We start from the raw sequence: 25,515 nt of genomic DNA on the forward strand, positions 1-25,515 counted from the left end.
GTTCCCAAGAAAATTCATATGAAACTTTATTCCAAAAAAAGATGGCATTATAAAATGTTTTATATAAAACAGAATAAATAGTTTCCAGATAAAAATGTAAAACCCACAGCACGAGGAAAGCTTTTCTTTACATTAAGCACCTATCAATTACAGTAGTTAATATGTGTGTTAGTTCAAAAACACTTACAAAGTATAACATGCTGTCTACATTACTCATGAAAAAGCTGTTTAGACTGCAGCCCTATGCAGACTTACCTGGAAAGTAAGCCTCACTTCTGAGAAAACAGGGAAGGATTGGTCTGTCAGAGTATTTTTAACATACTATTTCAACATACATCAACAGATAAAGTTTTGATTATGTAAGCAGTTGGGAAACTTGACTAAAAACCCAAAGGAGGGAAGGACTTGTGCCTGCTTAAAACAAAAATTAAAATTGTAGCTACCAAGTGCTTTATCAGTAAACCAAACTATTTGGCCTAAATTGCTGACAGTGTGCTTGACTTCACAGTATCTCATGTCTGGTTTATGGCCAATAATAGTTCATGGTCTCCTGAATCTTAAGTGCTTTGGGTACTTTTATCTAAAAAAATGTTCTTCAACAACTCAGTCGTATTCTTGGAGGCCAACAATGAAATCTGAACTGTTCCCTCTACCTCGGCTGATGACTTTTGCAGTGCCTTCCGCAATTACAGGTAGGGGCAACAGTGGCCAATTAAATATGGCCGCCTTGACATGGGATCACAGTAAACAGCCCTTGTAGATGGGGCATTTCTAGGTTAGAAGGCAGCATCAGAAGTCATCCTGACCACTCCCTGTTTTCAGGGAGGAGGGTTTTAAATTTGCAAGGCTCTCTGTTAATTATTGCAAATGGGGTCTGTAAGGCACTTTAGAACTTGAAATATTGAAGGAATGCAGGGGTGTGTTTGTATGAGCTGAATGCTGCCCCTCCATGGGCATGACGACTCCCCCAATCTTTGCTAAACCACAGCAAGATACTGAGATCCCTCAGCCTTAACACAGGAGAGAATTTTTAGGCACTGGAACTTTTTCTCTGTGCTTAGGCAGGGGTGGGGGACCTGTGGACCTCCCAAGACTCCCCAGTTGCATGGCCAGTGGTCAGGAAGGATGGGGGTTGTAGGTCCAGCAACAACTGGAGGACCACAGGCTCCCCTTCCCTCCTGTAAAAGGCTATGGCTTAAGAATCCCAGCAGAGGGGATTCTGGACTAACCTTATTTTCCTACTCTGTCTTGGACAAGTAACCTTGCTAACCATGTTTGCTGGGGAGAGAAGGTGAAAACAAAACGTTTACAAAACAAGACTGGCCTGATAGGTGCAATGCTACTTAACATAGTAAATGGTTTTTTAAAACAAGGAATGACCCCTTTGAGGGGGAGAAGCTGAGCATACAATGCACGACATGGAGTCGTAGGAAACATTGCGCGAGTGGAACAGCTTCCGTTTGCATAATGGGCCCTTCTTTCCCCCATGCCCCGCACCCTATACCTCTTCTGAGAGTTCCCTCAGCCCTCTGCAGTAGATTTGGGGGCACCACAGGGCACATATGGAGGAGGGGCAGTCCCACTGCATAAGCTCTCATGCAGTTACTTAGTTGATTATATCCATCCAAAATCCTGCTTCAGCTACCAGATTAAATGTCTTAAGGGGGATACTCAACATTTAGTTCAAAAGCTGCTAATTACTGCAAAAGGAGAGTTGCTGGTTATACCTCAGACACCATGAAGGGGTTGAGGTCCCACAAAAACCTGTTGTCCGCTCCAAAGCTCCCATTCTTCTTCTTTATCCCCAGCTTTTGAAGAAATACTGAACAGTTCTTCAAAAATCATAGAAGTCAAACACATTAAGTGAATGCATGTATGTGCATTAATGTCACTTTGAGCCCAGAGCACTGCCCAATCCATGCTGTTTTCATGAAACCACTCTGGGTGGTTCACATCAATAAGGAGTATGGTTGGCTACCCTGCAGTTTTGGGACAAGAAGAAACTTGGAAGGAGCCGATGCTGTCACACATCCTAAAGGGCTGGAAGTGGCTGGCCATACATATAAAAGGCAGATAGGGGAAGTATTGACTAACCTACTGTCAACATCATTCTGTGGATGCATCTCAATTGGTATTACTGAGAGGGCATCACTAGAACCATCTCCCCATAGTGAAAATGGTGGTACTATTGGCAAACTGGTAAACTCAGAGCATTCTACTAAGGTCACCCCAAATGCTTTCTAGAGTCCCACCTGGAAGAACATCTTCACTAGGGTGATGTTATGGGGGTGTGGTCTTAACACAGTAGTTCCAGGGATAGATAGTAAAGGGTGGGGTGGGAACAGGTCTGTCACTTATAATTGGAACCATGCTTATCTTCCAAGAGTCTCTTTCTGCAGCAGATGGCCAGAGCTGCTGCTCCTTTGCCCCTTGGGCTGCTCAGGACGACACACGTGTTGTCCACAGAATACGCCCCAAGTGTGTTGGGGCCATGGGACTGGGCACTGCATCCTGTCAAAGTCCAGCCATCATCGCAAGTCACCATCACCTGTGATGGAGAAGGCAAGGTTAGTCAACACCGACAAAGATGAAAACCTCTAGATAAGGCAGCCCCAAAGGTGGCATCCCCAAATAAGTCTATTCATTCTCCCTTGCAGCCTCTTATACAGAGAATCCCACAACCCTGCTGCCACTGCACCTGGTTCAAGTATCCCTGCCCAAAGAAATGGACTTGCAGCTAAAAGACCACAAGATCATTGTGCAGAAGGGTCTCGTGGTCTCTTAGTCAGCTTGGGCATGGAGCAAATTCCAGTAATCATATGGCAAGTGGCCTCCACTTGAGGCCCAAAAGTGATTAAACTCTTTCAGAGGTTGAAGCTAGGCTTGAAAAGAAGCTGTCTGTCATAGCCAGCAGAGTAAGATGTGGGGTGCATGCTTCTCCAGGTTGCAAATGAGCCCATGGACCCACAATGGTTGGTGACTCATGCCCTAAAGGAACGACACCCACATACCTTTGCTGTGTACTCCAGAGAAGAGTATTCCTGCACCTTGCACTCTAGGCTGGGCGCATGGCAGCAGGAAGCATGCACGGTTGCACCTGCCTGGCCAACACACTGGTCACGATGGCTTTCTGTCCCCAGTTCAGGTCTGATGCTGTCACTGAAATCTCCAGCCAGAGAATGAGAGCTGCAACCTGCCAGTTTAGATCATATTAGGGTATATGCTCAGTGACACGGGTGTGTGTAGATGAATGCAATCATGGGTACAAGTTGATTTGGAATGTTCACATTGGGAATCTCCATTTTTGTTGTTCTGTTTGCTTTGGTTTATATTGCAGGTCAGAAATTAGCTGGGGTATGGAAGAGGTTTCTGCATCAGCATCACATCCCGCTTGTCTGTCCCCACCCACTCCAATTTCACATCATCATCCTACCACATGTTGTCGTTTGCAAGAACCCAAATATAAACCCAAATCACCCAATTTGCTGTCCTTGAAAAGACCAAGCAGTAGTGTGGGATACAGCCTTGTCTGTTCAGACCTACTGAAAGGCCTGTTTCCACAAGCTGTTTTGCCCACTTGGGTGTGCATGCCCTGTACTGCTCATGGGCATTGTGCATGCATAAGCAATGTGTGTGGATGTTGCCATGACCATGCGATAGGTTTACATGCTGTTTTAAGGATCCTTGACCAGTACTTGACTTTCCCGCTGCTTTAAAAAAAATAAACTCTGCTTGTGTGAGTTTAGAGAAAGGTGTTAGTCAATTTCCAAATAAATTCTATCCAGCTTTGAAGAATTCCCCAAGTGCAAATACAGTTGTACCTTGGAAGTCGAATGGAATCCATTCCGGAAGTCCGTTCAACTTCCAAAACGTTCGGAAACCTCAGTGGTGCTTCTGATTAGCTGCAGGAAGCTCCTGCAGCCAATCAGAAGCCCCGTCGGACGTTCCAGTTCGCAAACTGGAACACTCACTTCCAGGTTTGCAGCATTCGGGAGCCAAAATGTCCAAGTACCAAGGTGTTTGAGATCCAAGGTACGACTGTACTTACAAACTGTTCCATTTTCATTACCGGTAGTTATTAATTGGGCAAACTATGCAAGCTCAGAAAGAGTTGCTTGCAAATGTCGCACAGTGGTCCCAAGATGGCAGGTGGGAAAGCCCATCCCAACCCACACAGTGCAATGCTGATGGGGCTGGGGCTGCATCAAACTATAAGATCTGCAAGTGTGCCACAACACATTATTGGCCACATAAGTCTGGGTCCGGTAAGGGAGTCCTCTTCCCTGCACAGAACCTTCCTTGGCAACACAGAGCCCACGTGGGAAAGATGCTTTGGCACGACAATATGGATTGCATCCATCATAGCTGTCATCACATACCTGTCAATACATGGCCATCCCTGGTGCAGCTGACACTCTGCAGTGCCGTGCCCTCTGCAGTCTGCGAGTGGGCATGAACCTGGCAGTCGGCTTTGGGCCAAATGCAGCACCTGGCAATGGCATAGACGCCTTGGCCCCCAAATCGATTATGAGCCACGCACTCCTTCTTGCCTCCGTAATCCTGGAATTTGGAAAGCACAGCAGTGAGACACAGGGAAGTGCCAGCCAGCCTTCGTAACCCACTGAAAAGCTTGTGTCTGCATGTAAAACGGCAACTCCAAAACGTAGCCTCGCCCCCCACAGAACATCACCTCCATGCGCTCGCCTCGCCGCTTGCCATTCTTCGATAAGCTTGAGCAGCTGAACATTTCTTCGTTGCTGTTGCAGCGGGCGGCAGCTATCGACTTGCTGGTTGACCCCGAGAGGGAAGACCACACGGAACGACAGTACAGCTGCTCATCTGAAAGGAAGTGGCTCGTGGCCATTAGAGGTGCCTAGCAGTGCCCCACAGAGTGCAGCTCTTTCCCTGGTCCAGCCAACTGGAGAACACACACGCATTCACGAGACCCATCACAGGGAGGTGATTGGGAACCACTCAAAAGTTGAGCTGGAAAAGTGGCATTTTGGAAGGCGGGGGGAGGGGAACGTCAAATGGACCCTTGTCATGGCCTGTCAAAGCTCTTCTACTAAAGCATGAAGCCAACGAGAAGAAGGATCACTCACCTGCTACCAGTTTGGAGGGAAGCCCAGCTACCCTGTTTGGAGTTAGTAGCCTCTGGTCTTCTGGAAACCAAGCCTCATTGATGAGGTTTTTTCTGGAGAAGTGGATCAGCTTCTGCCTCAACTCGGAGATGGACAGGTTAGGGTTGGAGTTCAGAAGCATGGCTGCAATTCCTATGGAAACGTGCATATTACTCTGCATTATTTGACAGCGGCTGTGTGTGTGTGTGTGTGTGTGTGTGTGTGTGTGTGTGTAACTAGATTATTTTTTTCTGCTTTCTGTTATCATAGAATTATGTTTGTGTGCTGTGAAATTAACAGCTCAGTATTTTGGCTCTCTGTGCAGCTGTTTAGATGGAATTCACTTAATCATTAACAGTTGATCAGCTGTTTGGTAAGAAGTGAGGGGGCTGGATCCAGTTGTGTTGCTCTTCCACTCACTTGGGCACGTGCTTGAATCTCTCCCATTGAACTCAATGAGACATAAAAGTGCTTAACTTTGGCTGGATTGTACCCCGTAGTCTATTTTACATCCAGGCTACTTAACTGAGTCTGATGCTCTTGCCAAAGAGAGAGAACAAGAGGCAAACGCAGGCAAATGTCTGCTTTTTTAGAAAGGCCCCACAGAAGATACTTGGCCCAACACATACGTTCACTGTGGGCAGAGGGGTTCTCTGATGGGTGCACTGCTTTACTCTAAAGAGCTTCCCCATTCACTTCAATGGATGGAACAGCCAGTTTCTCCATGGAACGGAATGGTGCACACACCCAGGTGGTCTTGGTCAGGATAAAGCAAACAGCAAGAACTACCTTCTAATCTGCAAATTGCTTTGTTCTTGGGCATTTACTTCTGCCGATAATTCAGAATACAAATTATTCAGCCGTCTGGAACTCCTTTCCTCCAGTATAGCCTAATCGGAGGAGTTGTTTCTGCATTAAGTAAATGCCTTTTCCTTTTCTTCCCTTCAAGCTGCATATTTCATTTCTTAAAAATATCTGTTTTTACACTCGCCACAGGCACCCTCCAGGATGCACAGAACCATTTAGTAAGGAAATGTGTTGGCAGCAGTTAACTCTTCGATGCATTCAGCCTTCGGCGCAGCAGCCCACGAGGCATGTCACTATCAGACCATGACACACACGCTGGCATTCCCAGCTGCATCCGCACAAAGCTGCCAAATGAGCCTGAGGAGCGGGGGAGGGCGAGAGCATGCGCATGTGCACACGCCGGGAAAATATTCTGTGGCGTAAAGGTCAGGCTGTCATTTCACATGGATGTGCCCTGCCAAGGCCACAGCTTTCAGACACTGAGGATCTGATGGGCCACAGGGCAGCTTCCCAGCTGCTTACTTGTTATTTATCAAAATATTTATATGCTGCCACCCATCTCGTAAAATATCAGGCTGATGTACAACAAAATGTCCACCATGCAATATGAAACACCATTAAAAACCATTTCAAAATAATCATGAAAATGGCTAACAACCCAAAAAATTAAGCAGATGCACAGGTCTTCAAAATTTGAAAGCCATGGCGCTTGCCTAACCAGCTTGAGGAGTGTTCCACAGGATGGGACCAGCAACACGGCATGCTCAGCTTCCAGCTGAGTCCAGTCAGGCCTCTCTGTAACATGCCTGGAAGCATGTGGGCAGCCAATGCAGATGTTTTAGCAGAGGTGTCACATGCAGTCGGCCATCTGCCTCCATTCTGCACCAGCAGGAATTTCTGGACTTAGGCCCAAGGGCAGTCCTACATGCAGCATATTGCAGAAATGCAGTCTCGAGATTACCAATTCGTGAACTACAGTGGCCGGTAAAATAACCACAGAGGTCACTCACTCATTTATTATTTAGGAAATTTATATCCCGGTTTTCCTCTCTCGTTACAGAGGCTGTAATAACACAAAGATGTATCCTCTAATGCAGGGTTTCTGAAACTTGGGTCTCCGGCTGTTTTTGGACTACAACTCCCATCAACCCTAGCTAGTAGGAGCAGTGGCCAGGGATGATGGGAGCTGTAGTCCAAAACCAGCCGGAGACCTAAGTTTCAGAACCCGTGCTCTAACAGGTTTGAAATGACAAATACATACTTGGGAGAACCCCCAAGCTGTGTACCTGCTCCTTTAGAGTGCAATCCCAACCATAATAGGCAACGGCCCTATCTTCCAGACATGGAACCACCTATCCACCATGTCTTCCCAGGGTTCAAATTTAGTTCATCAGCCCTCATCAAGTCCACCATTGCATTGAGGCGCCAGTCCAGGGCTTGCACAGCCCCTCCTGTTTTTAGATGTTATGAAGAAACAGAGCTGTCAACATACTGGCGGCAGCATGCTCCAAAACCCCTAATGAGTACTCCCCCAACGGCTTCATATAGATGATAAATAGCATTGGGAACAAAATGGCGCCCTATTGAGCTCCATAGCATTAGGACCAGGCCAAAAAGCACTTCCCCTGATGTTACTTTCCAGGCTTGAACACACAGGAAGAACAGAACCACTGCAATATAGAGCCTCCAACACACACACACACACACACACCCCAATCAGTCTATCTAGGAGACCATGGCCAACCTTTTCAAAGGCAGCTGAGAGACTGAGTATGAGTAACAAGGTTGCCCTCCCACTATCTCGTGATAAAGGTAAGCCCTATGTACATGGGGTCCCTTTCACACTACTGCCAAATGTGAGATGAATCCAGCGGGCACATTACATCCAGGGCACTGGCAGAGGGCCTTCCTGGTAGTGGCACCCTCCCACCAGATGCCAAAGAGAAAAACAACTACCAGACAAAAAAATTATAGGAACTACGGTTCACCTCTCACACAGAGCTAGAATTCCCAGCATCCTTGACAAACTACAGTTCAGACGATTCCTTGGGGGGAAGCCATGTGCTTTAAATGTTTGGTGTGGGTGTGACTAGAGACACAGAGAGATTCCGTGAGTTCGACCCCGCTGGGAGCCAAGCAGCAGTCACACAAATTCTGCCGTAAGGTTTTTACCTGCCACATGCGCAGCTGCTTGGGATGTCCCACTCTGTGAGGTGAAGCAAGTCGTGCAGTCGCTGGAGGCACCGATGATATCGTCTCCGGGGGCGAAAACGTCCACACAACGGCCAAAGTTGGTCCCCAAGGAGCCCATGGAAGCAGGCTGGTCCTGAACATTGGTGGCCCCCACTGTGATAACCTATGACGACACGAGACCTAATCATGGGTGGTGTGGAGCATAGAAGAAAGGCAAACTCCTAGAGGTGCAGAGGGTCTTAGATGGCAGAAGCCATCAAATCCAATCCTCTACTCAATGCAGGAAACATCCAGCAGATGGACTGTCCAGCCTCTGCAAGAGACATCCCACTGCCAACCTGCCTGAGTAATTAGTTCCACTGTCAAACCTACGTTTAAACTCTAGTGTATATTTAAACAGCACAAGCACAGGGTGCAGCGTCGATGGGAAAACACCCAGAAACACCTGGAAGAGGTCCTGTCCACCCCAGGCATTTAGAGCAGGGGTTGCCAGGCTTACCGGGCATAGGCCAGATCACTCCCGCAAGATCCTCCGTGAGCTGGGCTGGCGCAGCACCACGCCGGAAATCACGTCTGTGCAGAAGCACTTTTCAGCATCTGGGCATGCACAGAAGTGATTTCCGGTGCTGTGGAAGAGTCCCCACGCTGCGCTGCTCCGGTTTAGCACAGCGCACAGGGACTTGCCGAGTGTGCGGCTTGGTTTGGTGGCGGCTCATGGGTCGCTTCCGGCCCATGGGCCTTAGATTGCCAACCTCTGGTTTAGAGCATTCTTACGCCGCTTCAACAGTTGTGGCTTCCCCCAAAGAATCCTGCGAACTGTGGCTTGTGAAGGGTACTGACCTCACAGAGCTACAACTCCCAGCACCCGAACAAGTTTCCAGGATTTTCCACGACTGTTATCATCAAGTGGTATAGTAGTGCTATAGGATGATGTGGGTGTGACCAGAGACTCCAGAAAATATTAGTGTGTGTGTTTTTAATGGCTTCCTCTTCAGCCAACTCTGTAAGTGGGCTGTGGTATAAACCCTCCTCTGAGAATCACGTCCCACAAGGCTAAGTGCCAGCCTCCCCCTCTTTACATCTGGAGTCAATGTAGTTGCAGAAAGGAATGTGTGGCTTGGCCAAGATATCCACAACATGCTCTGGGGCAGCAACTGAATCTTTCTCCATCCGTAAGCTGCCCAGTCCTTGGTTTGGAGGATGCAGGTGGCAGCAGTCACCCATCTTTCCATGCCTTGCCCTGGAGTGCTGATATCCCATCAAATGGCAGGTAGGCTAGCCCAGGTGTGTGCACCAGTCAGTACCTGGCAACCACACAGTGGATGAGTGGCAGTTCCGTGTGGCAAACTGTCTCAATGGAAGAGCGCTGTGTTTACAACCATGTGAAAGATGTACCCGTGATGAGGTAATCCGGAAGCTTCCTTGGGGCACAAATAATTACTGGGCTACTTTACTACGGGCCTAGAACAAGGGAGCAAGCTAACCCTCTCATTTACCTCTGGTTCTGATGCCGGTGAATACAAGCAAGCATCTTCCTTGTAGTTGCCCGCTGCAGCGATTATCACCACCCCCATCCGGACCATCAGGCGACAGGCCGTGTTCAGGATGTGGCTATAACCACCAGCCAAGGGAAGCAAGACAACCAGAGGGCTGTAGGGCTGGACATCCAGGGTCTTCTTAATGAACTCCAATCCTGTCGTGTGAAAAAAGGGAAGCAGACAGCTGAGTGTATATCTTGCTCAAAAGAGAGGGCACAAGGCCCGTCTTTCCACAGTGTGTGCTTTGCCCTGTTTCAGAGCTGGGGAGACAAACCAGTAGAGCACATGTGAAAGAGGGAAAGCAGCTTTTTGTACACACATCTGTCCTACTATGCAGAAAAGAAAGGAGAAAAGGAAGGAGAAACATCTTGTTTGTTTTAAAGTTAGGAACCATGCAAGTGCAATGGACAAAAGGGTTAGCCTGTGATAGTACAAAACAAAAAAAAACCAAGAAGACTTTTGTGGGACTTGAAAGACAAACATTGGTTATGGCAGAAACTTTTTTGGGCTAGAGTCCAGCTGACAGGTCCATGCACCCATTGAAGTGGGCTGTGGAGGTCAACATACGTCCAAGAAACTTCCACTAAATTCTGAAGTATTTCTCCTTTGGGGTCCTCAAATATGAAACCACAAAATAAGCTCCCTCTCTCAATATAAATTAGATTTTGACCGCATTCTCTCTCTCTCCCCCTTTTGTTTTTAAACCTGCCCGGGTGCCAAACAAAGCAAGAGCTGAGTTCATAAGAACTGGAAGGGATTTCTAAGTCCATTCAACCCAATAGGCTCCTCCCCCAGGCGGTGGTGGATCAGCAACATCCAAAGTCTGGCTGGGATTTGACAGATTGGACTCCAGAGTTCCGCTCCCCCTTGGCGAACAGCTGCTGCTTACTCACCCATCAGAGTGCCACTCACAGTGCCCTTCCCCTGGCAGTTGAGCACTCGGAGGCTGCTCACGCTGGCTCCTTTGGCGATGCCGGCATCCCTCCCGCTCACAACGCCAGCCATGTGGGTCCCGTGGCTGTCACACTTGCTGGCCTGCCACAAAGCATAAAGTTCGCCATTTATCACCTGTTTCTGCCCCCTCACGCACACCAGGAATGGCAATCCTTCACGCCGTCGGGTTCAAAACCACCCTGCGGCCTCAGCGTGGCTAAAGAACCAGGTGGTTCTGTTGCCTTCGACAGACAGGAGGAAAAAGAGGAACCTAAAGAATGTGAAGTGCTGAATTATATTACAGAATTCTAAATTAATTTTTACTGAAAACTACAGTGGTACCTCGGGTTAAGAACTTAATTCGTTCCGGAGGTCCGTTCTTAACCTGAAACTGTTCGTAACCTGAGGTACCACTTTAGCTAATGGGGCCTCCCGCTGCCACCGCGCAATTTCTGTTCTTATCCTGAAGCAAACTTCTTAACCCGAGGTACTATTTCTGGGTCAGCAGAGTCTGTAACTTGAAGCGTCTGTAACCTGAAGCATATTTAACCCAAGGTACCACTGTATTTGGAAAAAGAGCAACAGTAGAATGTCAGGGTGATGTGAAGACATAATTCAGGACGGGAATTGATTAAATGCTACCATTATTGGAAGGGGCAGAGAGAGAGGAATAAATGCTCCCAGTGTAAAAGGGTAGGCATGACTGGAGCCATAATTTCATCCTTTCAAAGCTATCTTGAAATGCTATGCTGTCCAAAGGCCCCATTATTCACCCCTTCGCTAGGCAAAAACAACCAAACCATTTTCCCTCATCTTGTGAAGAGCTGACTGCTCTCCCTCCCCATTACTAACATGCTAAATCGAGAGGGGGGCTGCAGAGGTTGAGAAAAATATTAGGGGTTTTAAGCAGACCCAGGTTGTGCCACAAATATGAGAGGCTGGAAGCCCCTTGATCCTTCACATAAGGAGAGATTGTCATTACAGATAAAAAGCAACTGAACTGCCTCTGGCCTACTTGCTCAACTGACACTTCCCGCTTCAAGAAAACACCATCCCAGTGGTGCCGCCAAACGCAGTAACACGTTTTTATGAGGAATTCAGCAACGGAACAAGTTGTCGGCATGGCAGCTCATGTTAAAAAGCAAGTCACGAATGTTACGGGGCCTCCCCTGCCATACATACACGGAGAAAGCATGACGAGCACATGGGGCCTTTCAGAGGCGACAATAACTCAGCAAAGCACAAAAACGTTGATTGATAATGCCTGAACAAAAGCCTCACTGTGACTGAAGAATCCATGGGGTTGGCTCAAGGGGGAAGCCTGAAGAAGGGGACTGCCTGAAGCTGGCTTTCACACTCTGCCCACCTTTTGACAGCCCCTCCCCCAAAACCTCTCCCTAGAGAAAGGGGACCCTGCTCAATGGAGTAGGCTCTGGTATAAAGGGCTAAGGGAGGATCCTCAGAAGTCAGGTGGAGGTAGCTCCTGTAAGGTGCTTCTGCTCAATTTGCGAGGACTGGCTCCTTCCTCCTGAGCCCACGACACCTGAAGGAGCGTCTCCACCCCCATCATTCAGCCCGGACACTGAGTTCCAGCACCGAGGGCCTTCTGGCAGTTCCCTCACTGAGAGAAGCCAAGTTACAGGGAACCAGGCAGAGGGCCTTCTCGGTAGTGGCACCCGCCCTGTGGAACGCCCTCCCACCAGATCTCAAAGAGAAGAACAACTTCCAGACTTTTAGAAGACATCTGAAGGCAGCCCTGTTTAGGGAAGCTTTTAATGTTTAACAGACCACTGTATTTTAATACTTTGTTGGAAGCCGCCCAGAGTGGCTGGGGAAACCTAGCCAAATGGGAGGGGTATAAATAATATATTATTATTATTATTATTATTATTATTATTATCATCATCATCATCATCATCATCATCATCATCATCCTCCTCCTCACATCCCACCCCATTCAACAAGGTACCCCAACCCAAAGGAGTGGCTTTTCTGGGGTGGAGGCCATCAGGGTTGAAAAATCAGCTTCCACCAGACTCCTTCTGTGGGCTTTCCCCTCAATTCAACCCACAGAGGCAGGATGAAAGCCCAGCTTCAGGTGTCAAACTGCAGCGCAAAAATTAGTTGGTATGAAATTTTTGGTTCAATTTTATTTGAAAAATGCTGCCCTGGACCCTATCTCACTGGCTTTAGACCTCTTAAGATGGCACTGAGCACGTGCATAGATTTCCACCGCAATTGTGCCGTTCAATCTGGAAATCTCCATGCAATGTACATATTTGAAACCAGCTTAAGAGGCCATTCCGGCCTGGAGGAGAGGAAGAGACCCAATGGGAAGACTAGGACTCCAACATCTTGGTCAGAGAGAATCTGGCTGCAGTCCACAAATGGCATCTCACTGGGATGCGCAGAAGCACAATCAGCACCCACAATGGTGAGTGTCTGTTAAGAACGTACCCACTTCCCAGCGGTACAGTTGTGAGCATCCCTTTACAACATAAGGAAGAAGTGGGCCTGAAGAAAATGAATTGAATTACACATGCTGCTCCCACAGAAACACCGTAACTGGTGCTTAATCCCACAAATCTCTTCCAAGGACTAAAGGTTTCAGGGTTGAGCCATCATAATAAACGTTGGGTTCTAGCAATGTCACTGGTAAAAGGGGAAGGTGGCAAGAAAGTTGTCATTGCTCGTGAAGCAGAGCTGGCGTACCTGTCGGTGGAAGCGAGTGCCATCTTCTTCTGGGACACTCTCAAATTCAGTCATGAACACTCTGCCCTCGATCTCTCGGTGGTTGCTCTGGACCCCAGTGTCCAGCAGATAAACTTCAACCAGGTCGCCTCTGTCTAAAAAGAGGAGACAGTCAGTCAGTGACGCCAAGAGGCAGTGAAGGCATTGCTCTCAACGCAGCATCCCAGCATGCCAATATACAATGAGATTTATCTTGCGCAAGCAATTTATAAAGGGAGCTGCTCCAATTTTGTCTTGTACGGAGCAGGCAGGGAAGGAAATGGAAGATTGGACTTAACACGATTATCCCTTCTATTCTGGTGATCAAAGGCAATACAAGTGAGTTGGTTGCTCTGCTTCTGTGTCGTTAAGGCCAGATTTGCGATCTTCGGAAAGCGGAAATTGGGGTGAGGGTGAGCCAGTCTACTTCGCTATTTAAAAAGTGAAGTAGCCTATCCAGTAATTATTTGAAGTCTCAGCATTTAACCATCTAGTGATTTTAACAGAAAACAAAAAGAGATATTCAGAAAATCCACTCTGCTTATTGTTAAATTTTGTTTTAATCAGAAACATGTGTATAATGAAGTACATGTTTCAATTTCTCCCCCTTCCCGCTTCCTCCTCCCTTCCTATAAATTCTAATTGTTATTGATACAAAATACCTTTTACTTTTGGTCACCCATCGAAGCAATCAATGCACTTTACTATATATAAAATTTCATATCTGCAACAATGGTAATCATTTTGGCACAAACACTCATTTCATTCATTTATTAAACTTATTAGTTGTTTGTCACCCGAAGGTCTCCATTTTGACACAACTTTGTTAATAGATTCAGAAACGTTTATCTGAGTACTTATGGTTGTTTTATTTCCATTTTAAATTTCATGTAATTGTTGCATGTCATATGCTCTAAAGTAAACAAAGATGCATCCCAATGCAATCATGTTGAACAGTTTAGAGAAGGAAACGAATAAAAACTATGTTGCAAAAAGACGACATGTGTGTATATACATGCAGAGCAATTCAAAGCAACCCTCACACCAAGCTGGATTGGGTGGGTGGATTCAGCAAGTCTGTTCCTCTGCTCATCTCCACTGGCTCAGCCCAGCTCTGCATCAGCTGCCAAGCATGGGGATGAGAGGCATGCTGGCAAGTTATTCACCAGCAGAAAGCCCCCAGATGGAGTGCTCCTGGGGAAAAGAGGGGCAGGACTAAGCCAGCCTGAGATCCACTGGATCCGGAGCTGGTCTCGCTATTGTCATGTGACGGTCTCAGGCCCAAATAGGGCTGTAAGGGCAGCAAACATGTGAAATAGGGCCTTATTGGTGGTGGCCCCACACCCATGGAATGCAGTACCATGTGAACCACATAGTGGCAGACCAAGCAATCAGTGATAGGTAGCGCCATCCCTCCGCATAGGATTTTGTTGTTGACTCCATAGATCTCATGCACACATGGTTGAATGGGAATATCACCTACTGGGAGGATTATACTCAGTAGATCCGTCTTGCACAGGGACAATCCGGCCAAGGTTCCAGGGAATGCTCTGAGCAAACACATAGGAGTCCTCTTCTATATAATCCACATGCGGTAGTCTCAAAGCCTGCACAAAAGATGACACGGGAAGAACTGTGCAAGTCACGCAAGAAATATCATCGCCATCATCCTACTCTTCTCCTAAAAGTATACAGAGCATATAACAGGAATGGGGGATCTGTGGGCCTTCAGATGTTGTTGGACTACAACTCCCATCACCCTGAGCAGTGGCCATGTTGGCTGGGGCTAATGGGAGGTGGAGTCCAAAATCAAACGGAATGTGGAGAGAGGCCATTTGTGTAATTTCCTCTTCTCCCTGCGGCTCCTCCCCACCAATGAGAGAGCATCTGGAAATTCAGATTTATACAATTAGTGCCCTGGAGCAACAAATCCACTTTTAAAAAGAAACTGGTTTCAAAAGTGACAGGGAAATGCACCGAAAAGTAGGTCAACAGAGGATTAACATGCAGATGGTGGCTCAAACAGATCAGGACGAACGCTCAATAAAGACTGGATACAATCTAACCTCTGTGTAAACCTTGTGCAAGCAAATCAGGATGAATGCTTAACAGGTGAACTGGAGGAGCCGTGAGTGCGGCTCAAATTGATCTCAACAGAACTGGGGTGTCACCACTGAGAAGGCCCTGCCTTGTGTGGTGACCTGCCCATCCAACCTTGTTCCATATTCATTCAGAAGCACAAGCAGAGCCTTCCTTCCCTGCAGGTATCAGAAGCCAGTCTGGCTGGTACTTAGGAAGCTAAAGAGACACGCTGGAATGAGGAAGCCTAGCAGGGTGGCAAGGTGTGGGAGATTTAGGGCAAGGGTAGGGATGAGAGAGGAAAATGAACAGGCTGGTGGTGGTAAGGATAGGAGTGCAGCAGGCAAGGTGGAGGGGCTGAGAGCAGGACTGGTGGATCTTTGGCCCTCCAGACGTTGCTGGACTCCAATCCCTTCAGACCCAGAAAGATGGCAGGACAGAGACCAAAGACTTCTCTTCTTCTCTATGCACAACATGTCCTTCTTACAAAATTGTGCAGGCTTCTGTTTCATAAATGCATTCAACTACGCCTGACATCCAGCAACGTCACTTGCTCCCGTAACTGTTTTTGTAAGCCCATTCCCTTCATTGGGCAAAAAGATTCCTGCATTGCAGGGAGCGGAACTAGATGACCTTGGGGGGTCCCAGCTCTACAATTCTCTGATTTTATAATCTCTGATAGCTTTGTTTTTAATTTTCTTGTCATTACCATTAGTGTTGTTGATAAAGTTATGCAGCTATTATCGAACTCAGCATTACGGCAGGTACTTAACAAATGGAAAAAGACATACTCCTCCAATTCTGGATAACTCTAACAGCTGGATAACTCTAATAACTCCAATTCTGGATAACTCTAATAACCAATGTCTGACAAAATTCCTTCCACCATCTGACTTCTAGCTCACATTTGCTAATTTCCCCTTTGCCACCATTTAGGGAGCATTTCCAGCCTCTTTTTCTCAAAGCAGCTCAAACTGTTGTAGCGGCAAGTCACAAATTCTCCTGTGTGCACTCAGCGCTTGAGGCCTTTGTTGGTAAATATCTACTGCATGCAGGAAGCACACCACTGACAGACTATGGGAGAATCTCCTTGCTGCAGGCTAACTCTGTGGTCGCTGTCCCCCACAAACATACACCAAACACGCATACACAATCTCAATCTCTCATGCTCCCACACAAATTCTAATCCTCTTGCCCATTCTCTCTTTGGGTATGTGCATGCATGCGCACACATCCATCTGTGAGCACTCCTGAATATTTTCCCTTCCACTTCCCTTATGCGTGCGCAGACAAGCCTTTGTGACCGCAAGCACAGCCAAACAGAGGGCATGAGATGCTCTTCCCTGCACCTGTCGCAACTTGCACATGGGTGTCTAAAACCCTGCAGAGAGAGCTGTGTCAATGAGTTGTTTTAGAAAACCCAAACCAGGAGTGTTTGCATTCTGCCTCGGATGATTTCCCCTAAGCAGCGGCACACCTGGCATCATCTTTAGCGTTGCAACGCTCTTAAGTTCTCTGGTTCGCAGACTTTCACACAACTACCAGCCTGAAGCGTATCTGGCATCGTAAGCAGCTAGGAAGTGATTAGGCAAACCTATTTGCCTCCACTGAGTCTTGCATCACTTTGGATTTCTCAAATGGCACCTGCCTTATCGTAAGATTATGAAATGTTTGGAAAGGACCACTGGGTTATCAGTTGTCCTGTAAAAAGCCATGGGAGTCCATGCAAATATGCCCTTCTCGGAACGAAAGGGGGAAAGCCATCACAAAACACCTCCCAAACACTTCCCACGGGGACAAAGAGGAAAGTTGCTTCTTATTTGTATTTTGCCAAGGAGGTCAGAACATTAGCCGTGCGGTAATCTCACAAAGTCAGCATAGCATGCACTCCTGCCCAACGAGAGAACGTTGTGGCTGAGCAGAGACCTGAACCTGGTTTTCCCATCACCATAACAAACTCATCACACTGAGAAAAAACACCACACTACAGTCATTCAAAGGCTGTTGGGGAAATTGGGAAGCATCGTTTGGTGGCAAAAGAATATCGTTCCCGGCAACGCTGTGATCACTGGATGGAAGAACGCTTTTAAATGTAAAGCAATTGCTTTTAGAATGTTCTAACTGTAACTGCTTTTTAACCAAACGTTTTTAACCAAAACTTTTAGATGTTTTTTGTTACTGTTTTTTAGAATATTTAAACTGCTTTAGAATGTTTTTGCTTTGCTTTCAAATTTTATGTCTATCTGAAGCCCTGGGGCTCCTTGTGGAGGAAATAAATTCAGTGAACAAGTTAAGTATTTTTCTGCAGAAAAAAAATCCGTTTTAAAAAAGGCATTGTTTCATAATATAAATTAGTAACATAAGGAATGAGTACAATGCCAGTCAAATTGTTTGGTTTCAAAGGGGGAATCTGTGTGTGTGTGTGTGTGTGTGTGTGTGTGTGTGTGTGTGTGTACAGGTCTTTGGCCATACAGTAAGCCCACAACTTATGTTAGGGTTATTTCCAGGGAGACCGCCGAAAGCCAAAGTCACATATAGTGAAAACAGAATCACAGACTTGTAGAGTTGGAAGGGAATCTTTCACTCAATGTGAGGCTCAAATCCATGAGCCTGAGATTAAGAGTCATGTTGTAGCGCCTGAGCTATCCCATTCAATTGGAGGGGGGGGGTTTGCCAAGGTCATATAACCCCAGAACCACCTCCCTTTAAAAAATTCTTTATTTTTTTACCACACACATAAAGCTGAATGCCCACAAGTTTAAGTTGGACACTTACTGTACTAATATTGGAATGTTAACTGCTTCCAGTATCTTCCATTTTTGTTCTCTTTAAGATTTAAACAATATAAAGGAACAGCATGCTGCCGAGTTGTGATGTCTTAACTTACTTTCAAGCATTCCAACTAAAGCATATTCTTCAGGCAAAGCTCTTAAAAGTGCACTACCTTGATTTATTTATTCTTACCCCAAACATATATTTTACTTCAACTACCGTTAGCCTACTGGCAGTACCGGTTGCTAAGGCTACACAGGGATGGCGGCCTACATTGACCCCCACTTTTCACAACTCTGTGCTTCGCAGCCACTCACGGAGAGAAGGAGGCGTTCAGTATGGTGTGGGAGCAGAGTGAAGCCAAGCTGCTCCTTCTGCCCCTGCGCCATGTTGAGCTCCTGCGGCCTTGTTCCCCCTCCCTGCCTATGAGCGGCAGCCATGCGCAGCCCCAGGAAGACAAGAGAACAACACAATCCCACAGCCTTCCCATTACTGGTTATGGGAAAAACAATTTGAGATATTTATACAACAAGCAGAATTCACATGGTGTACTTGTTCAGTTTTGTGTACTAAAAACAACTCAAACACCACTCAGTAGATCCTGGTCAATTTCAGCCAGTCGCACATTGCCAGAAGGCCCACATCATTGCCCCACGCAATGGGGAACAGGGACTTAGTGACAGTTCATACAACAGAGACGATTAAAAAAATAAAATAACTGTAGGGACGACAAAAACCAGAAACAAAAAGCAGACAGATACACAGGTATTAGCCCCCCAAAGTGTTTTGGGAATTTTTCCTTCTGCACACTTAAGCATTCTGCTTGGTGCACCAAAAGAAGAGTCTGAAACTGAAATAAATCTCACTTGAAAAAGAAACATCTGTATACCTGCAGCTGGTTTTAACTAAGCAAAAGATCCCAGCAGATTCTGCTCCGCAAAAGCCAAATTCTTAACCTTTTTTCCCCTTTACAGATGTTAACAGCTGTTGGGATGATGGTGCCTTGCTCTTACTAGCCAGATTTCTTTAAAATATCTATATTTGTTGTTGAGATGGCATTGCACAAAATATATTCAAACACAGCCTAGACAGCCATCTTTTACAAGATAGTCTTGCTCCATCCTTAGCAGGGAGGTTTCGACTAGGTGGCCTACAAGACCTTCCCTCCCAGGGTTTGGGTGGCATTTGGCATGGCGCGGGCGGAGACTTTCACTTGCAGCGTGGGTCCTCCCCTTCTCCCCTTTCCCCCCAGTATGGCTCCCCTAAAGGTAAAGGGACCCCTGACCATTAGGTCCAGTCATGACGAACTCTGGGGCTGCGGTGCTCATCTCACTTTATTGGCCGAGGGAGCCGGCGTACAGCTTTCGGGTCATGTGGCCAGCAGGACTAAGCCGCTTTTGGCGAACCAGACCTCTCCAAATCTCTCCAACCCTCTGGAGCAGATATCTGGAGCTGTGGGGAGCCAACAACGCCCATTCCACTGGTGGAACCCCACAACGTATATTTTATGCTGCATTTGATAAAACTGTAGAGCTAGGGGAGCTTTGGATGAGAGACATGCCAAGATCTGAACGTAAATAAGTACCTATTGTGCTTGTAAATACTGCTGGGCTATGTCAGGGACCAGGAGAAGGAGATAGGAGACTAACTTGGAACTGAGGGGAGATAACAGGACTGGTGGGCCCGCCTTTTCCCAACTTCTAAGTATACTTTTGACAATAGTTTCTTCCACACTCTGGACATTTATGATAGCACCGTGATGGACTGTAACTCTCCTTGTCCCTGCCCATAAGCCATGCTGGCTGGGGCTGACGGGGGTTGGGACCGAACCACGTCTGGAGAGATCCCGAGTTCCCCAGCCCCGATGCAGAAAGAGGGACTTACCATGTGCAGCACATCGCTACTCATCTTCACGAGAAAGCCCTGGAACAGGTCCTCAAAGATATGCAGGATTTTCGTCAAGTAGCCATGCCTGGCTGCTCTGGCCTGAAGGCGCTTGGCGGTCCTTGACGTCTGAGATTTGTGGGTTTCCTCCTTAAGCACCACAATGTATTGCCCTGGCAGGCGCCACAAGTCCTGCATTTAGACAAAACAGAAGTAGAGAGTCGGTAGATGATTTGCAGAAGCGCGTGTCCCACTAGGGGGGTGGCGCAAGCACAGAGTGGGGCTCTGGTTCCCTTAAGAAAGTGCAAGATTCTGCTCTCAGTCCCACATACTGGGCATTGCCTCTTCTGCATGCTCACTTCTTTTGACATGCATATGAAGTGAGCCAGTGGTGTGGCAGAGAAGGAGCAAAGCGCCACCAATTTCATAGCAGGAATGACAGCGACATCCCCCTAAGGGGGGCCTCCTCTGCGTGCCAACCAAATAAAGCTTTTCTAAAAAACAAAATGACCAGATAATCAACCACCCTCTATTATGGCTAATCAAAATAGTGAGGTCCACCAGAATTCTCCATCAGGCTGCAAATTAAGCAAAACTTGGAAAGGGGTCCCTGCATTTATCCAAAAATCATTTTTGCTTTATAGCCTCAGAAGAGATGTGGTAGGGGTGGGTGTGCTGTCACAAAGAGGGCCTGCACTTCAAAATTAACTACTGGATCACTGTATTTAACACCTCACTGGAAAGGAAACAGATTCTACTCAACCACTCCTCTGACTTAACATTTTCTGGCTCAACACAGCCACTTTAAGAAGCAAACAACACCTTGTTAAGTGCACACACATAAAGCAGCACAATCTTTATTTGCATAGTGAACGACAACTAATAATTGATGTGGTTCTGAAAGTGAAGGAAAGATGTGCTGGTTGTTTTTCCAGTTCAGAATCTCTCCCTCCTAGCAATTCCACCCACAGATATGGATACAAACGTACGGAACTTTGTGTAAGAAATAGCAGGAGCAGGGATAGATTTTGAGTGAGGAAACTGATCAGCAGAGAAAGGATTGCGTAAACACAAAGTCACACACCTCTACCAAAAATCTGCTTTTTATTTTTTAAAAAATAAATTGGGAGTTTGTTTCACACATCGCCATGTCATGTATAATCTGCCCCTTAGAAGGAAGCTGATTCTGTACCGTGTATCAGAGGCAACTATGAGAAAGGGGGAAGGACCAGGAATTTTGTGAAGCAAATCTTGCTGAATCCAGCACAAATTATTCTCCCATCTTCTAGTCAATCGCAAGGGCTGAGATGAATGGGACATGGGAGATCCAAAATCAGACCTCCCAACATCTTTGCTCAAAAGCAGTCACATCCTCCGATTTGGATCAGGGTTGGATGCTGAGTGAATTGGGGCCGGGGAGCTTCTTCTCTGCGCTGTTTCTGTGATTTAAAATCTCCACGTCCCAGAAGCTGCTATTAGCTGTGGAGTGTGGAAGACATAAACCATTACTGGATGTGCTTTCTCTCGTCTCTGTGGCAGTGTTGGGGAGAGGAAATTTAAACTGGGGAAAATGTTTAAAAACCTGTCTTTCAGCACTAAATCCTGATCCAAATCATTTCCCCACCCCACCTATAAGTGCTTCTTAAGATGCTGAGAGATCCAATTATAGATCTCCTGCGTTGATCACGTATAGATGCCCCCCCCATCTTTTAGCAATCTCCATTTGTGTTTCTTTCTCTTTTCATTTTTCACACACCCCTACACTGTTCTGGGTTTTTTTTAAGAAGCCAAAAACAAAATCCAGTGACCCATTATTTTTTTTGGCTGGGGGGGGGACCTGCATGCACATCTAGGAAATCCAGGTGCTGACTTCCAGTATTGACCATACCACCTGGTTCATCGCTGGGCAGACTTCACCTCTAAAAGCCAGGAAAGTGAATTTGCAAGAACACCTTGGCTCTTTCTGACACTCCCTTGCAGTGAGAGGAGGTAGGTCAGCCGTGCACCCTGCACAGCACAAGCCAAGGCAGCAGATATTCTCTATCATGGCTGGAGCTTGCAAGGCAGGTGGACTGCACGAAGGCATCCAGTCAAAAGAGGCAAGGCTCAGAAGTGCCCCAAAGACAAAAGAAAGACAATATAAGGCAGAGTGCCAGGAGAACAACCCCTGCATTTCCCAAACGCTCCCTGAATGCCAGATTTTTCAACTCGCATGCAAGACAAAGCAGGCATTTTTAAAAATGAATAGTTCCAATGTCACCAGAGATCACAAGATCTTAATAGGCAGATCTACCTTCCAGCAGACAAGGAGGTTCTGAGTGAAGGCAAAATGCAACAGGTGTGCATTCGTTGCAAAATATCCTGGAAGCCTTTAAGGCATGTCCAACGTTACAATGGTATATGACTGGTGCCTGGCCAAATTTCCTAAAATGGATGCTTCACAAAGCCTCTTCCTCTTGCTGTCTGAACGTAACATTTCAAATGTCCCTTCTTCAAGAGACAACACCGCCCTCCCCAAAAAAGAGAGGATAGGGGAATGACTTCATAAGGAAACAGAACAGATCCAAAATAACAGGGGAGGGGGATATTGGGTCCCTGTTCCCACAAGAGCCTTTGGTTCATAGATGATAATGATGATAATTATAAGCGCATCCCAGGCCCTGACCTACCGTGGGTGTCTGAATTTGGCAGCAGAAATCCCAAAGCATGCATTAGTATCCTTCCAAATGGGGAAAGCAAGTTTCCAGACAGGGGAAGGGGTTGGGGAAGCAGTGCCACAAAAACAGGGCTTCAAATAAACCTAGGATCCTCCCATGGAAATGTTTCTGAATGCCAGAGCCCTGCCCAGAAACAAGTGAAGCTGACTATAATGATGAGAGCAGCCTGGGGCATGTAGAAAGAGACAATGTGCAGAGAGATTATTTTCCTTCCCGCCCAAGAAAGCACAGCCCATTTAGGAAGCCGCCTCAAACTGAGTCAGACCCTTCTAGCGCAGTGTTGCCGGCACGGACTGGCAGCGGCCCTCCAGGGTTTTCACGCAGAGAACCATTCCCGGTCCTGCCTGGAGATGCTGGGGTTGGAAGCAGGCACGCAAAGCTTCCCAATAATGCACACTCGGCTTCAGGTGGGGCGCGGGGGGGGGGTTCCAGAGGGCAGCGAGCAAGGCAGCGCCAGGCAAGATCCTCTCTGGTTTAGGGGCTGCCTGCTCGCAAGCAAAGGAACGAGCATCTGTGCAATGCGAACCCGGGGCCTCTATGGGGTCCTTTGGGCAATCTTTACATTGCCAATCCCTTCAGAAGTCCCACGGAATTCGCTGGAGCTTATACTCCCGGGCAACTGCAGCCTAAGGTCTTTTTTTAAAAAAAAAATCTCTTCGACTTTTTCGGAAGTCAAGAGGCATATATACATTTTATGAAATAATCAATAAGCCCCATTGCAGCGCGTAAAGCTACTTTTGCACGGGAGCCAGGGGCTCTCGCTGCCCCCCAAACCCCGCCTGTCTGGAACGACCAGAGTCCTCAAACTAGATCTCGGAGGAGGGAGGTGCACCTCCAGGCCACCCCTCCAGCTCGCCCAAGGCGAGGGGGAGAGAAGCGGCAAGGGCACCAGCCGGAGCCGGAGCCTTCCGAGTCCCTCTGGTCCTCCGCCACGGTCACCTTATTGCTCCGATGGAAAGCGGCGGACCCGCTCCGGTATTTCCCCAAGTCGGCCTGGCTCTCCTCCTCGAAGGCGAAGGACGCCACCAGGTCGTCGTCGTCCTCGTCCGGATCGTCGAGGTTGGCGGCAGCCGGAGAGAGCGCGCCCAGCAGGAACAGCAGCAGCAGCAGCGGAGCGCGCAAGCAGCGGCCGCCCATCGTGTCCCCCGCTTGGGAAGAACGCGGGAGTCGGCAGAGCCCGAGAAGAACCTGCCGCGCGGAAAGGCTCGGCTCTGGAGCGCAGCGCGACGCCTAGAACCCGGCGCGGGCGGAGCCTAGAACCCGTCGGGGCCCTGCAGGCAGCGGGCTGCTGGCGCGAGCTGCCCTTGGCGCGGCGGCAGTTGCACCGGGCGAAGGATCAGCAAATGGGAATCGCATCCCACAGCTCGCTTGCACACACAGCGCGCACGCACACCCCCTCTCGCCCGCTTCTTTCTCGCCGCTTCGACTTTCCCTCCTCCCCTTTGCCTTTCCAAGTGCTCCTCTAAATCTTTTTGGGGCGTGGATGTGCCGGATCACGCCACTATTATCCCATCGGACCATCCTATCTCGTTAAACATTAATTGGAGTTTCTCTCATCCCTGGAGATCAAGTTGCTGCCCCGTTTTGCTTTTCCTGGCGTCAAATTACAGGATTACTTTCGCGTGGGTTTCTTTCTTTCTTTCTTTCTTTCTTTCTTTCTTTCTTTCTTTCTTTCTCAAACGCATTCCATTGCATAGCTTCCAGAAGGAAAAATGTACTGTATATATTCTATGCGTGAACACGATTGGAGGAAAGCGTCTCAAGGGGATAAGGGGGAGCAGTTGTGTATGTAAGGAATTCGAGAAGCAATAGGCATGTTGTGGCATGGGTCTTTGGAAAGCCTTTTTGAAGGAAACCTGGAAAAAAATGTCCACAGTACTCCCCAGACTCTTGTTTCTTCAGGGTACGATAGTACTTCCATCCCAAGGAAGTACAGCTTTAATTTCCCAAGAGAACTAGAATAAACATAGTACACAAAGAAAGGCTGAGAGACCTCTCTATCCCCCACCTCAGGGCCCTCACTAGGGCACAGCCCCTCTCGCTGACAGAGTGCCCTTGCCTGGCTGGAATGTGACCTTGAACTGCCAGAATGTTTCTTGCTTGCCTCAGTTGCCTGGATGGAGAGGCAGGCCGGCGGGCTGTAGGGTTCCCTGACTTTTGCATGCCTGAACGCAGCCTGCTATACAAGGCTCAGACTGGCATCCATGGAGCCACCTACCTTTGCCTCTGGCTCCACCCACTTCTGACTCTGGCTCCACCCACTACTAGCCTGCAGTGACTCAAAACAAAGCACATATGTAGCCCACTCCTGCTAGCCGATTTCCTCTTTGCTGAAAGGCCTGCAGATTGAACCTAGTAATCTTAGAATCATAGACTCATAGAGTTGGAAGGGATCCCAAAGGCCATCCAGTGCAACCCCCTGCAATGGGGTTCGAACCCAAGATTGACTCTGAGATTAAGAGTCTTGTGCAGGCCAACATGTGGTCTAATCACAGAGCTATGGATCCTGCCTTTGACACTGTCAAATACAGGTGAGCCTACAGAGACAGAATGAATACCTTATGATGCCCAGTTCAAATATTATGAATCATCATCATCATCATCATCATCATTTAACTCCCACCTTTCCATCTGCATATGTTCGAGGCAGATTGCAATATAATGTTAAAATAAAAATAAGTAAAATTATGCCTGCAAATATCTCTGTTCTTTCTTTCTTTCACATTCTTATTCTGCTTTTCA

General features: G+C 47.4%; 1 protein-coding gene across 1 annotated transcript; it reads right to left on the reverse strand.

Annotated features, from left to right (window-relative positions):
* On the reverse strand, window positions 1–24,957 carry PCSK9 (proprotein convertase subtilisin/kexin type 9). Its single transcript, XM_083619361.1, has 12 exons — window positions 23,713–24,957; window positions 20,057–20,248; window positions 14,805–14,928; window positions 13,304–13,437; window positions 10,552–10,693; window positions 9,617–9,813; window positions 8,100–8,283; window positions 5,103–5,273; window positions 4,691–4,839; window positions 4,380–4,560; window positions 3,012–3,193; window positions 1–2,548 (listed from the first exon to the last, which is right to left on the reverse strand). Exons 1-12 carry the CDS (start codon window positions 23,908–23,910, stop codon window positions 2,351–2,353), a joined length of 2,052 nt encoding a protein of 683 aa, XP_083475487.1. The 5' UTR covers window positions 23,911–24,957; the 3' UTR covers window positions 1–2,350.
* Between the last annotated feature and the right edge of the window lie 558 nt (window positions 24,958–25,515).

This window comes from Podarcis filfolensis, assembly GCF_964270895.1.
Source record: "Podarcis filfolensis genome assembly, chromosome: 6".
In the NCBI taxonomy this organism is placed as follows: domain Eukaryota; kingdom Metazoa; phylum Chordata; class Lepidosauria; order Squamata; family Lacertidae; genus Podarcis; species Podarcis filfolensis.